Consider the following 14,302-nt stretch of genomic DNA (forward strand, 5'->3'; position numbering starts at 1 on the left):
AAGAACTGGGCTGTGCTAGAACCGTTAGTCCTGAGGGGAGGCCAAGAGTGTGCTGGGCACCTGCTAGGCACAATACAGGTCCTCTAGATGGGGGAACACCTGGGCCCTGCTCAGCTGGGATGTTTAGGACCTTGCAATGTGGTTGTGAACCTAAAATACTGACATGGGAAATAACGTAACAAAACGCTTTCCAGGCAGGTATGAGTGCTGGCTGAGAGCCCAGTGGTCATCCGGAGAAGAGATCAGGGAAGGAACGGGGAACGCCTGGAATATTTAGCTGGAGGAAGAGAAAATTCCAGAGAAGAGATCAGGGAAGGAACAGGGAACGCCCTGGAATATTTAGCTGGGGAAGAGAAAATTCCAGAAAACACCATCACCTCCTGTGAGGCTCCAGGGAGCAGAACTAGAGCCCCTGGGTAGAACTTTCCAATGGGTTCAGCTTTATATAAGAAAACTCTCTCAACAGTCAGAGTTCAAGCCTTTCAACAAAAAAAGTTGGGTACCTCTATGCAAGTCGCTGGCTAGGTATGCAGAGGAGGAGAAGGATATAGATGAATAAGGCTCAGTGCCACACTCCAGAAACTTACTGGCTAATAGTAAGAGGCTGGTACGAGAACAGATTGTTCCACCATAACGTGGCACACTCTGTGATAGCAGGCTCTACAACCCCGCCGTCCAGTACAATAGTCACTAACCATGTGGCCACAGAGCACTTGAAATGTGGCTAGTCTGATATCCTATAAGTGTAATATACACAGCAGATTGTGGATATTTCGTATGAAAAAAAATACTGTAAAGTATCTCAGTAGTTTTTACACTGATTATATGTATTGGGTTAAATGCAATATATTACTAAAATTAATTTCACCGATTTCTTTTTTAATGTGGCTACTATAAAATCTTAAATTACGTATGTAGTTTGCATTGTATTTCTATCGGACAGCACTGTTCTGAAGGGTATTGTGGCAATGTGGTTGGAATATATGAATCTAAGCTGTCTTAAAGGGTGAATAAGAAGGAGCTAAGCATGGAAACGCAGGAAGGGTGCAAGTATCCATGTGGACAAGTTAAAACTGGATCCCTATCTCACACCATTCACAAAAAGTAGCTCTAGCTACATTAGGGATTAAATGTGAAAAACAATTTCTGTTTTTGAAGAAACTTTCTTTTTTTAAAAAAAATTTTTTTTAATATTTATTTTTGACAGAGAGAGAGCATGAGCAGGGGAGGGGCAGAGAGAGAGGGGGGACACAGAATCTGAAGCAGGCTCCAGGCTCTGAGCTGTCAGCACTGAGCCCGACATGGGGCTCGAACTCACGGACCACGAGATCATGACCTGAGCTGGAGTCAGACACTCCACTGACTGAGCCACCCAGGCGCCCCTGAAGAAACTTTCTTAATGATTTTTTATTTAAATTATTTAAGAATAGGGGGCACCTGGGTGGCTCAGTCAATTGAGCATTCGACTTCGGCTCAGGTCATGATTTCACGGGTCTGTGAGTTCGAGCGCCGCATCGGGCCCTGTGCTCACAACTCAGCGCCTGGAGCCTGCTCCAGATTCTGTGTCTCCCTCTCTCTCTGCTCCCCCCCACCCCTGCCACTCTCAAAAATAAATAAACATTTAAAAAAAAATTTTTAATTAAGAATAGGCATTAGTTGGTTAAGTGTCTGACTTCAGCTCATGTCATGATCTCACGGTTCATGTGTTCGAGCCCTGCATCAGGCTCTCTGATGTCAACACAGAGCCAGTTTCAGATCTTCTGTTTCCTTCTCTCTCTGCCCCTCCCCTGCTCATGCTCTCTTTGTCAAAAATAAGTAAACATTAAAGAAAAATTAGCATTTTTTTCACAAGTTTCAAAACCCAAAAGCAACAAAAGGTACACAGTGATCTGATCTCCAGTCACCTCATACCACTCCCTGGAAACCTCTGTTAATCTCTTTCCTATGTATCCTTTCAGACATACTTTTAATGCTTTCAAAAGCAAATACAGGGGCGCCTGGGTGGCTTGTCTTGTTAAGTGTCCGACTTCGGCTCAGGTCATGATCTTATGGTTTGTGAGTTTGAGCCCTGCATCGGGCTCTGTACTGACAGTGTGGAACCTACTTGGGATTCTCTCTCTCTCCCTCTCTCTCTGACCCTCCCCTGCTAGTGCACTGTCTCTCTCTCTCTCTCTCTCTCTCTCTCTCTCTCAAAATAAATAAATAAACTTTAAAAAAAAAAAAGGGAAAGGTATGAATGGATCTCTTTGTGATCTCTGGGTAGAAAGGATTTTTTTTTAAACAAGACACCAAAAGAAGAACAAATTATAAAAGATTGGTAAATTTAACACTAAAACTGAAAACATGAGAAGATACCATAAAACAAAATGAAAACAAAAGGCTCACACTGGGAGAACATAATTGTTACACAGGTAACTGACAAAAAACCAAAAAAGAAACCCCAAAAGATTACTAATGGTAATATAGAGACAGCTACATATTAATACAAAAAATTAAAAACTCAACAGAACCGTAGACCCAAGTAATTCACGGGAGAATCCAAAGTGGCCACTAAACTGATGAAAAAGATGGTTTATTCTCACCAGTAATCAGGGGAATGCAAATTAAAACCGTAATTTGATGAGTGTGTTTCACACTCATCATCAGATCAGCAAAATTTATTTTTTTTTAACGTTTTATTTATTTATTTATTTATTTATTTATTTATTTTTGAGACAGGGAGAGACAGAGCATGAACAGGGGAGGGTCAGAGAGAGGGAGACACAGAATCTGAAACAGGCTCCAGGCTCCGAGCTGTCAGCACAGAGCCCGACGCGGGGCTCGAACTCACGGACCGCGAGATCGTGACCTGAGCCGAAGTCGGCCGCTTAACCGACTGAGCCACCCAGGCGCCCCCAGATCAGCAAAATTTAAACATCTGACAAGACCCAGTGTTGGTGAGGATGTGGACAACCAGGATCTCTTAATGCCCTGCAGCTGAGAATGTGAGAATATAAATTGATACAACTACTTCTAAGAACAATGTGGCAACAAATGGCAAAGCTGTGCATAACCATAGGGGGCAGCCCTGGCAGTTAAAGATGGGGAGACCCAATCTGCAACTCAGCAATTCCAATCCTAAACATGCAAGTTGGCAAGATTCCACATGTGTGCACAAGGAAGTATGTATGGTCAAGAATGTTATAGCAGGACTATTTATAGTGACAAAAAGAAACAAACTAATGGGATGCCTAGGTGGCTCAGATCATGATCTCAAGGTTCATGGGTTCGAGCCCCGAACCAGCTCTGTGCTGACAGCTCAGAGCCTGGAGCCTGCTTCGGATTCTGTGTCTCCCTCTCTCTCTGCCCTTCCCCTGCTTGTGTTCTGTCTCTGTCTCTCAAAAATAAATAAACGTTAAAGAAAAAAATTAAAAAAAAAAAAAAAAGTAGATGCATGTCCATCAACAGGAGACTAGAGATGGAAAAGTCTTCCAGCCCTGAGAAAGTGAAGGGAAGTCATTTGTATCAACACAGACCTGTCTCAGAGGGTGAAGTGATACAAGTTGCAGAAACATGCAAACTGCACGACACAGTTACATAAGGCTTAAAAACACACACTATATACTACCCAAGGATAAAAAAAAATTCGTGTGATCACAGTAAAAGAAATACATGAAAATAATAGAAACCAAATTCAGGATGACAGTTATGGGAGTAGAGGAGGGATCGTGGAAGGACTTGTAAAGCTGTCGCTACACACTGCATCTTTTCTGTCTCCTTAGCTGGCTCGATCCAGGGACCCCTTTTCCTCACCATCGACATCTCCTCTTAGGTGATTTCCCCTAGTTCCGTGACTTTCAATGCATCTGTATGCTCCCAGATACTTCCAAGTGTGTATTCCTGACCAAGATACCCAATAGCGTATTTGACAAATCCACTTGGATGCCGAGTAGGTAGGATGAACATATAATTTACCATCCAAACACTCCTCAGAACAAAAGTAGAACCACAGACATAACCTGAACTGTCCCCGGTAGACGATGTTAGTCTACATTAATGTGGTAGTTCAGTCCCAACATGTTCAAACTAGAAATCTCCAGTCGGGCGCCTGGCTGGCTCAGTCGGTGGAGTGTGCAACTCTTGATCGCGGGGTTGTGGGTTCAAGCCACACGTCGGGTGTAGAGATTACTTAAAAATAAATTAAAAAAAAAAAAAAAAGGAAAGAAAGAAAGAAGGAAGGAAGGAAAGAAGGAAAGGGAGAAACCTCCGATCTATGCTAAAATCTGTCCCTTACTCTGATTCCCATCTCCGTGAAACCCATTTTCTCAAAACAGAAATCCAGGAATCTGAACTATGAACCCCACCATCATTGAGCCTTTCCTTTCCATCATGTCCCATACAATCTATCCACAGAATCTACAGCATCTATCTGCAAAATACCCGCACCCCCTGTGTCTCTTGCCTGCTAACCCACGCTTGTCCCTCTACATTCCGTTCTCCACACAGCAGCCAAAGAGAGCTTTCTAGAACTCAACATCAGACCACGGCACCCCTCACTTAAAAGCCTTCCACAGTGAGTGGATTATTGCCATCCACAACAACACAGACGAATGTCACAAACAGGAGGTTGAACAAACGAAGCTAGACCCAACAGAGCAGACCCTATAATTCCTTCATATGAAGTTCAAAACCAGGAAAGACGAATCTGTTCCTGGATGTCAGGAGAGTGAGTACCATTTCTTGATGCAGGTGCTGGTTGCACAGGGGTATTGGGTTCATGAGAAAATTCATTAAGCTCATGTACAGTTGAGACTTGTGCACTTTGCATACCATATTTCAACACCAGATTTTCACTTGTTTATTGTCTAGATCACTCCACCACCGGATTTAGGCTCCGGTGGGTAGGGATCTTGTCTGCTGGCTCACTGCTGTCTCCCCAGAGCTTGACTCACTGCTGGACACACAGGCTCTGACAAGGACGTGTAGGGGGATACAGTCAGACCAGCAGCAGGGAGAACCTAGGAGGTGAGGGCAGGTGACCCGTGGGAGTGATGACCAGATCCAAACCGTGGCTAAAGCCAGAATGGAGAGGAGGAGAGAGCGGAGAAGGATTTAGAAGGTGAAATTAAGTTGGTAGACTGCTGATTTAACTTTCCAATTACTTCTTACTCCAAAGATAAAAACAACACTCTCTACAGCGACCTTAAAGCCTTAACGCCATCGGTCTCCAGTTCCCCTCTGACCCCTCCCCACCCCCACCCCGCCCCAGCCTTATGGATCTCCTGCTCATCCTGAACCTTCTGAGCATGCTCCCACTTCTGCCCTTGCTCCTCCTCTGCCCGGGAAGCTCCTCCCCAAGATTTCCATGGTGCCTGCCCTCCCCTGCTTCCAGTCTCTGCTCCCACACCACCTATAGGGGAGGCCTTCCCTGCTTCCTTTCTCCCCATAGCCCTTGTCAGCCTCTGACACACCATCTATTTCACTTGTTTTATTTACTACCTGTCTCCCCACACTGCCGGTTTGTTAGAAGCAAGAGTCTACCCCAGGCACTTGCTCTTAACCAGTGTTCTTCAGGGTTGCAGGCGGCCACTGCACAGACACCCTGCGCTCACAGACAAGGGCCCACCCACGTGGACACCCGCGCTGCCCCCAGCCGGGTGCCGGTGCCGCGGTGCGCCCAATCACTCCCCCCAGATCTGGGGCGCTGACAGCCTCCAGCTGGAGCCAGCGCTTCCTGCAGCCTGCCCCCCGGCTGGCGGGCGCCTGCTCCTGGCAGAAGGACCCGCATGTAATTAGAAACTCCAGAAGCTCCCTAATTGCCAGTTCTCCCAAACTGGGAGGCCGGCGCTATTTCTGAGCCGCCCTTGTTGCCAGCTGCTGGAGGTCCCTAGAGGGGAAGAGGCTGAGAGCAGAGCCAGGCTGGCGTGGAGGCGGCCCTGGAGACGGCTGGCGAGGTCAGAGGGGACTGCGCGGAGAAGGGCGGGCGAGTGGTCAGAGGACAAACGTGGCAGAGAGGGCTGCCTGCCCTCAGGCACCAGCCGGGTGCTCAGTGCAGCCTGTGGCCTCCTCCCACCTTCCTCCGCCCTCCTGCTCCCACTCACGCCCAGAATAGTGACAGCAAAGCAGCCAGGGCCATTCATTCTTTATTCGCGTGGCATAAAAATCATTACAAAAACTTTACAAAAGAGCCTTAGGGAACTATCCCCCTCCTCTCCCACTGCAGCCCCTGAGACACCTGGGTAGAGGAGGGAGCGGAGGGAAGGAGAGTCCTGGCAATGTGGGTATGTCCAAGGAGCGGTGGGGGGACTGAGGTGACACAACATCAGGGTGGGCGGAGGGCTGAGGGCCTTGGGGAGGTTAAGAGCGAAGCAGGGACTGGAAGGCTCAACTCCCACCCACACAGTGGGACAAGGCTCCACCCCCAGGGTCTGTCAGTTCTCTCCCCAGCCAAGGCATCCATTCCCTCCTGTCCCCACCCCCCCTCTGGTAAACAAATGTGGAAGTGCCACCGCCAACTTAGGGAATAACCTCTCTCCCTTCCTGACAAAAGTGGATCTCTCTAGCTGCCCCTCTGCCCAAGCCCCAAACAAGGACAGCCTCCTAGCCACTTTGGAAGAAATGATGTGGGATCCAGGCCCATGATTCCCTGGCGCCCGCCCACATCCTGGCCCCACCCACCCCAAACTCCCCGAGAGAGGAGAGGAGCGGGGAGAAAACAACTCCTCTCCGCTCCCAGACCGCCCACCCAGACCCCTGCCCTAATCCACGAAGCTGTTTGGAAAGAGTCTCAGGAGTTGAGAAGTTGGTCCAGGCAGGGACTCAGGATGCTGGCAGCTGGCCTCTCACTTGGGGCTATTAGGCTGGGGGTAATCCTCCTCTGAGGGGGGCGCAAGTTTCAAGTCAGGGCCAAAGGGCTTGTCTCCACGGGGGAAGGCTTTCTGGTTCAGGAAGGAGTCCCTGTCGTCCGGGGAATCCTGCTGTTCCTTGCGCTCCCACTGCGCGCTGGGGTTGGGGTTCCTCACGCTGCCCACAAAGAGGGGCATGCTTGTTGTGTCCTCGAGGATGAAGAAGACAAAGGGGCGGTTCACGATGAAGGAGGAGAGAGACATGCGGGACATGGCAGTGCCGGTTGCCGCGGCCGCCTCCACGCCAGCCTCGCTGAGCTCCAGAGTGGACTGATGCTGCACGCTGGACACCACCAGCCTCTGGTCAGAGATCCCGCGTAGGTCTGGGGCCTGGAACAGTTCCTGCAGGCCTGCCCAGGGCAGGGGATTGCTGCTCAGAGCTGCCTGCTGCCCCCCAGGCCGCCTGGGCACCCGGGAGGGTGTCTGGCATCCTGGCCAGGGAACACCTCCAACCCACAGGTCCCCGGTTAACTCTTATTTAACCTCCAAGTATCAGCTTAAAAGTCCCTTCCTCCAGGAAGCCCTCCCTGATCCCCTGCCCCCAAATCCAGTGAACTGGAGAGAAGCCCCTCCCTCTTTTCACTCATACTGAATTGTAAGTACCTGATTCCTTATCTGTCCACTCCATCTGACGGAGCTCTTGGTACACGGTGGGCTCCCAGTGCCTAGTACAGTGCCCCTTGCAGGACAGCCAGAAAGGCTCACATGCCACCCAGGCTCTCTAGCGGGGATTCTCTGCAATGCTCAGTCTTGGATGGAGCAGGTCCTCATTCCCTGGGCCACCCCAGCCCACCCCAGGACAGATGGTCCAGGGGCTCATAGGAAATGCTCTTGCCTCCCGAAGCCCCAGAAAAGGCTGGGACCCAAAGCTAGGGTACCCCACTGCCAGCTTGGGGTGGGGGTGGGGGTTCCTCCTCACCCACTCTGGCTGTCCCATGCCCTAGCCTGACTTAGGGGAGGCTGTCCCATGCCGTAGCCTGACCCGGGGGAGCTGTCCCATGCCCAGCCTCCTTACCCAGCTGGCTGAGGGTGGCCACCAGGTCCAGCTGGTATTTCAGATGCAGCTTAGGCAGCTGGACCTTGGTGGGTTTCTCTCGCAGTAAGGGCTGGTGCAGGATGTCCCAGCTCAGGTTGGCCAGCACCTGGGACACGTTCCACTCAAAGTGGGTCGGCATAATGACCACAAAGCTCATGTTGTTCTTAAAGGGGAAATGAGCCACCTACGGAAAAGGAAAGGCAACAACGTGAGGACCAGTAAGCGCCCAGACCCGATGGGGTCTGGGCCAGCACATGCTGCTGAGACAGATGGACCAGGGGTTCCAGGCTATTCTTCTCAGGTTGTGTTCGGCCTCCCTGAGCCTCCATTTCCTCACTTGTGAAGTGGAATAATACTACCTGCCCACATTGCAGGGTGATGTGTGACACACACAGAGAGGAGAGAGAGAGAGCCTTTTAAAGCTTCTAGCAGAGGGGCATTTGGGTGGCTCAATCAGTTAGGCGTCCGACTTGGGCTCAGGTCATGATCTCACGCTTTGTGAGTTCAAGCCCCGCATCGGGCTCTCTGCTGTCCGCGCAGAGCCCACTTCGGATCCCTGTCCCCCTCTGTCTCTGCCCCTCCCCTGCTAGCACTCTCTTCCTCAAACATAAATAAACATTTAAAGCTTCTAACAGAGTATCAGCACATAGGCAGTGCTCAATAAATGGTGACTTTCTCTCTCTTCACCTGCTACCAGTGACTTGGGTTGAGAAAGGCCCCCGTGTCAGCCTCTCAGTTTCTCCATGTGTACAATGGCCTGCGTTGTTCATGTCCAAACCACCCTGGGTTCTGTAGAGGAGCCACCGCAAAGGGTGGTTCCCTCCCCACCCCCCAACCTTCAACAGTGACTGCCCGGGTGTGTATGTGGTTTGAGGTAAGATTTCATGTCAGTGGGGTTTCTGCAGCTATGCAAGTGTGGAAAGCACTGGGTTCGATGGCCCCTGGCAGCTGTGACCCCCTCAGGCTCCAGGCAGAGCAGCCAGGGAGCAGGAGCCCTGGCGGGGGGGCGGGGGAAGCCCCACCTTTGGCTGCCCAGGGCCTACCTGCAGAGTGCATGAGGAAGAGGAGGCCCGAGGGCCAGGAACAGAGGCAGAGGGTAAAGGAGGAGGGGCAGGACACAGCCTAGAGAGCAGGAACAGCACGAAGGGCACAGGTGGGGAGGTGAACAAGACTGTCTACCTGTCAGGGTGGAAGGGAGAAGCGGGACACTGCTCCAAGGGTCCGCCTCAACCACAGGCCCACAGCCCCTCTCAGGAGGGCTAACAGAAGCAGCTGAGGTCTGTGCCAGGCCGTCTTGTGAAACTAACCAACACTGCCGTCTCTGCCACAGCTCACGGGCCCTGGGATCCACGCTCAAGCCAAGAGGACCACATTTGGGCCAGAAGCAAGGGAGGCCTCACCTGAGACAGCTTGGCATTGCACTCCATGCGATCAGAATGTTCCAGCAGGATACTGACAAATCCATCCCAACCAGACCCTCCTTTCTCTTAAGGAGCACTGTGACAGCCAGGTCACATCGCCCAGGCTTGGGGATGCTGAGGCTGAGTGGCTCTACAGCTGTTGAGTGGCCCCTGTGCTGCCCAACAACCCATGGGCCTTTATAATAAACCCTTATCACCAAAGATCACCTGGGTTTCGACCCAAGGCCCCTCCTCAAAGAACGCTCCCTGACCACTGTATCTAAAATATCTTCCCCAGCCACCGATCAATCACTTTTTTTTTTCCTTCGCAGCACTCACCACTCTCTGAAACTATGTTTGTTCGTGTACTCTGTATCTTCCCTCCCGAGAGCGGGGACCAGATCCCCCTTGTGCTCCCGGAGCCTAGAACAGGATCTGGCATGCAGCACATGCCCCCACATACTTTTGCCAAATTAATGAACTTCGAAGAGACTGGAACCTCAGTCCCCACTGGGTCAGGGCACAGTGAGACCTTCCAGAGCCACCTGTCTCAGCGACAGGACTGCAAGGAAGATGGGCCACAGCTCCCTCTACCCCTGTGCCTGCTCCACAGCCCCGCCCCCTCCTTTCCCCGCCTCCCAGCAGTCAGGCCCAGCCTGGGTGGGTGATCAAAGGTGACCTGTATCTCAGGCTGCTCCAGCAGGAACCAGCGCAGGGGATACGTGCGGGCTTGCATCATGTCCACTGGCACCGTGAACTCCTCATTCAGGTGGAAACTGTCTCTCTGGGTGAGGCTCGGGTCGAACTTGCTCCTCCAGAAACCTATATCCAGCAGAGGGCAGGGGCCACATAGACTGGGACACCACCAGCCTCTTCCCTATTCCACCCAGAACCCGTTCAAGGGACAAAAGGTAGAGTCAAACCCCCAAGGGACACTGTGCCAGTGCATACCCAGCTGATCTAAGGTGTCTTCCCTGTAGCATTTTGGAAATCTGGACTTGCATTCTTCCCATGCCCTGCCATGCTCCCAGGAGCGTCCCACCTGCCCCCCCACCCCCACCTGGCCGATCCTTTCAGACTCAGTTTCCTGCTAGGGCACAACAGCCCTATCCAGTTCCTGGCCCCCTCTTTGGCAAACCATCACCTGTTTCCCACCCTCCCCCAAGCCACAACCCAGAGATCTCCCTGCCTCCTGGCCCAGCCCTGAGGAGAAAAACCCTGAGGACAAAGGTTTTGCAGCCCAGCTCAGCCTACAGGGCAGGGGTACCAGCTGAGGGGTGGGGGACCCGAGGAGAGGACAAACGCACCCTGGAAGTGGATGGCATTGAGGAGAAGCAACACTGTGTCATCTGGCAGCTCTGAAAGGAAATCCTCAATCTTCCCCTCTGTGGCCTCCTTCACCCATTGGTTGATGTTCACCAGATCATCCCTCTTCCTTCCTGTCAGGCTCACGGGCTTTGCGCCAAAGAGCTGTTCTGATTGTTCCAGGAAGTCTTCTTTGATGGGAAATCCTACACAGGAGGGGCCACAAGCTGTTCCTAACCCTAACCTAGGCCAAGCCCATCTCCATCAACCCCGTTCAGCCCAGGGCACTACCTAGGGAGCTCCAAACCACCAGCACCTACCTTTCTGCAGGTACATTCTAGCAGCCAGTCGGAATGCCCCAGGGCCCAGGTCCTGGCAAAGGTGGCTCAGCAGGTGGGGGAGGCAGTGCCCTGAGTCTGCGTGCAGCACCTGTAGTAACTTCTGCAGCGTTTGGTTCTGAGCCCCTGGAGAGGACCACATCAGCTGTGGCCCAGGGCCGGGGTTCTTTCCCGCCCTGCTGCCCACTCTAGCCCCTGTTAAACCCCCATGGTGAGCACGCCCACGGCATCACATTCTCCTCCCATATCCACTGAACTGGTCTGAATGACAGTACTCCCTAAGTTTTACTTTCATCTCTGCTGCTGCCGTCTGAGTGACCTCACCTCATCCAAGTTGTTTTCCCTCTCTGAACCTCAGTTTCCCACCATGAGAGCATCCAGTCCAGTGAAGACATCGTAGCTCTCAAACCCTTGCATAAAAATCACCAGAAGCATATCCTTAGGCCCAATCCCTGGGAATCTGATTCACAGAGACTAGAGGTGTGCCAAGGAATCTGCATTTTTACCAAACATCCAAGTGACCCTGATGGAAGAAGCACCCACTAGTAAACTCTGGAGTATGGAGTTCCTACTGGCCTCCCAGCTCTGCTGGCCTGGAGAGGTCACAGTACCTAGTGCCAGGTGAGACAATGCCAGGGCCACACTCAGAGGCGACAGGATGAGGTTGGGGCTGGTGCCCCTTTGGGCCACCAGGGAGAACAGATCTGTGGTGAAGGCCATCATGGCCTGGGCCAACTTGCGGGTCTCCTCTGGGGTTGGGGCTCCCTTGCAGTCTCTTGGGGCCTTCTTCAGGGCAAAATGGCCACTGGGCTCCTACAGGGACAGATCAGAGGGTCAGTAGGGCCAAGGGGTCTGCTCTGTGTTGCAAGATCCCTTTCATAAGCCCTGTGCCTGGGAACAGCAGGGCTTCGTCCCAGTCCTGACAAGAGAGGGAGAGTCACGTGGGCAATAGCCTTCTGGGGACCCCGTCCTTTCCTTTCGTCCCTCCCTCCCACCCTCTCCCTTTAGGTCTCAGCCTCATGACCACGCCCCCGGGTCCCTCGCCCCTGCTGATTGGCCCTCCTCCCTCGGACCCCGCCCACTCTTCCCCCAGCCCCACCTGGTTGTACCTGGTTGCCCAACTTGAGGAGGATAAGCGGGGGCAGCTTCTCCTGGGCCGGCCCGCTCATTAGCTGAAGAAGGGAGGAAGCGAATGGAGCGGGACCCTTCCCACACGTCCCCCACCCTGCAAGAGCCACAGGTGAGGCCCCTCAAGGCCTTCCTCCCCCTCTCGCCCCTCACTCCCCAGTACCTGCTGGTCCAAGGGCTCCATGGCACTCGCCGCGGAGAACTGTCGAGAAAGGGATGAGGAGAGGAGAGGGAACGCCCTCAGAGCCAAAGCCTCCCTCGACTCAGCCCCCTCCTCTTCCCGCCCAGACCCCCCCCCCCCCACACACACACACACACCCGACCCCCGGCGTGGCCCCCCCTGCCTCCCCGCCCCACCCTGACCGAGGCCCAGGCTCACCACCAGGCAGGGGCCTTGCAGGCAGGACAAGCCGAGCAGCAGGAGCCCCCGGAGCAGCAGCGCCATGTTCCTGTGCGGGACAGGGAGCCTGCGTCCCCAGCTCGCCCACGCTCCCGCGCGGGATCCCACCCACACGTTGCCTGGCCTGGCAACTCCTGAGCCTCTACGCTGAGGGTCAACCCAGCAAGCGCCTGCACACCCACCCGAAAACACACTCGCCCTGGTTTCCATCTCTCAGGGGTGGGGAGCTCCCCCTAATTGCTTTTAACCCCTTCTTACTTTCCGGTTTTTCCCATTTCGTGCACTGAAAATGTTCAGGTTTATAGGGGAAATATCGAAACAAGAGCAGTCCTCATTCTTCAAGGCCCCATGTTGTGAGTCAGCCCTGGTTTAGAATCCACATCCTGCCTCTTCTCAGAGGACCCGAGATAGATCTCCCTTACCCCTCTGGGCTTTGCCTTTTCTTGTCAAATGGTAGCAGAAGTCCCTACCTCCTCCCACTGTTTATTGTGAGGACCAAAATAAGACCGTCTTTGTGAGTCCTGATTCCAATGCCTGGCACTCAGTCACATGGCTGCTGTCGGCCTAGCCCAGGGCCCCTCTTCTGGGAAGCCTGCCCCGAAGCCTCCTCCATACTGGGGCCCCTTTCCCAGAGCTCCTATCCAACCTGCTGTCCAGTGGCCCACCTTTTCTGGCTCGTCTGGTCTTGACCACCAACGTGGACAGGCCCGTGAGGCCCTGAGGTCTCAGCAGCGTTGGTGAGATGGGCTGGAGAGCCACGTTGTTGACCCAGCAACTGAGCCCAATGAATGGCTCCCAACAGAGCCACCTTTGGACTTACGGGAAGCACAGGCCTCGCCCCCCACTCTGTCCAGGTCAGCTCCGGGAAGCCAGGCTGGCGGGTGGGGATGGGCAGGTCTAGATCTGTCCCAGAGCGGGTCCCACACACTCCAACCCCACCCCCATCTCAGGACCAGTCCTTCTATCACCCCTGGCCCCACCCCCCATCATGCACAAGGACCCTTGGCCAGGGCTCTGATCTCCAAGCTGGGCTTTTGAAACTTCCTGGCAAGAAAGGACCTCTAGTTTTTGAAGTCCCAGGGAGACTCCTGCCAGAACCCCCACCTTGGGTCTTCATCACCCAGGAGGCTGGGAAATAAGAAACCTGAATAAATTCACCCCAGACCCCCTCAGCCAGGTAGGCAGCTCTTACCTCCTCTCCTGCCCAAAGAGCAGGCCGAGCCACCCCTCCCCTCGTACCTCTGCAGGCTCCTCGCTGCTGCACACACTGTCCCTCTGGCCCCACTTGGGTGCTCCCCACACTCTGCCCAGGCTCCAGCCAGCCCAGCTGAGCCCTCCCCTCCCACCAGGAGGACCTTTGCTCTCAGCCAACCCTGGTTCAAATTGCTTTCTCTTCTGGTAAATATTGACCTGCACATCCGGTTAAACATTGATATTGGGGCCGGAAGCCCCATTCCCACCAGGGCATCTAACCCTGAGATAGCTACCTGGAGCCCTCATGGATTTGAGTCCCACCTGAGTCTGAAGAAAGGAGGTGCAGGAAACGGTTGAGGAGACTGTCCTCATCTGTAGGGCAGATCCAGGAAGGGCCTCCCCCCAACCCCATGAGGTGGGGGTTCATCCCCATTTTAGTGAGGCTCAGAGAGTCTATGCGACATGCCCAAGGACACAGCTGGGCTCAGAGCCACCTCCAGCTTCTCACTTCCAATGTCCTTTTCTCTCCCCCGTCCTAAGGGTAAGGAAGGGGAAGCTATGGGAGCCTATGTGGGGAACCCAAGATAAGATGCCCATCCCCAATCCCTACAAGCCCA

General features: G+C 53.3%; 2 protein-coding genes across 6 annotated transcripts in view; one reads left to right on the top strand and one right to left on the bottom strand.

Moving 5' to 3' along the window:
- SMYD4 (SET and MYND domain containing 4) overlaps nucleotides 1-9,696 on the top strand; it is a 69,178-nt gene extending 59,482 nt beyond the window's left edge. Inside the window, exon 11 of one of the 2 annotated variants that reach the window (XM_078437586.2) lies at nucleotides 9,251-9,696. In XM_078437586.2, the coding sequence (XP_078293712.2) occupies nucleotides 9,251-9,524 (274 nt within the window). In that variant the 3' untranslated portion in view covers nucleotides 9,525-9,696. Of the gene's footprint in view, nucleotides 1-194; nucleotides 1,144-9,250 lie in introns of those variants that run through there. The other variant, XM_060646927.3, reaches the window with a different exon arrangement.
- SERPINF2 (serpin family F member 2) lies at nucleotides 6,107-13,862 on the bottom strand. Of its 4 annotated transcripts, none has more exons than XM_060646923.3 (11): nucleotides 13,731-13,845; nucleotides 13,157-13,365; nucleotides 12,471-12,540; nucleotides 12,255-12,293; nucleotides 12,073-12,135; nucleotides 11,575-11,776; nucleotides 10,946-11,089; nucleotides 10,628-10,831; nucleotides 10,000-10,142; nucleotides 7,900-8,104; nucleotides 6,107-7,234 (listed from the first exon to the last, which is right to left on the bottom strand). In XM_060646923.3, exons 3-11 carry the CDS (start codon nucleotides 12,534-12,536, stop codon nucleotides 6,822-6,824), a joined length of 1,479 nt encoding a protein of 492 aa, XP_060502906.1. In that variant the 5' UTR covers nucleotides 12,537-12,540; nucleotides 13,157-13,365; nucleotides 13,731-13,845; the 3' UTR covers nucleotides 6,107-6,821. The 4 variants fall into 4 exon arrangements, with proteins under 4 accessions (XP_060502906.1, XP_060502907.1, XP_060502904.1 ...); XM_060646924.3 differs by having other exon boundaries at nucleotides 13,684-13,772; XM_060646921.3 differs by lacking the exon at nucleotides 13,157-13,365 and having other exon boundaries at nucleotides 13,731-13,862.
- Between the last annotated feature and the right edge of the window lie 440 nt (nucleotides 13,863-14,302).

This window comes from Panthera onca, chromosome E1 (genome assembly GCF_046562875.1).
Source record: "Panthera onca isolate mPanOnc1 chromosome E1, mPanOnc1 haplotype 2, whole genome shotgun sequence".
Classification (NCBI taxonomy): domain Eukaryota; kingdom Metazoa; phylum Chordata; class Mammalia; order Carnivora; family Felidae; genus Panthera; species Panthera onca.

Excerpts from the sequence above, each read along its gene's own strand:
- SERPINF2 (XM_060646921.3), bottom strand. The coding sequence starts at position 12,536 with ATGGCGCTGCTGCTCCGGGGGCTCCTGCTGCTCGGCTTGTCCTGCCTG. Across the intron at positions 10,143-10,627 it reads CAATGCCATCCACTTCCAGG|GTTTCTGGAGGAGCAAGTTC; the intron begins GTGCGTTTGTCC and ends TGCTGGATATAG. Across the intron at positions 7,235-7,899 it reads GGCCACCCTCAGCCAGCTGG|GCCTGCAGGAACTGTTCCAG; the intron begins GTAAGGAGGCTG and ends TGCCCTGGGCAG.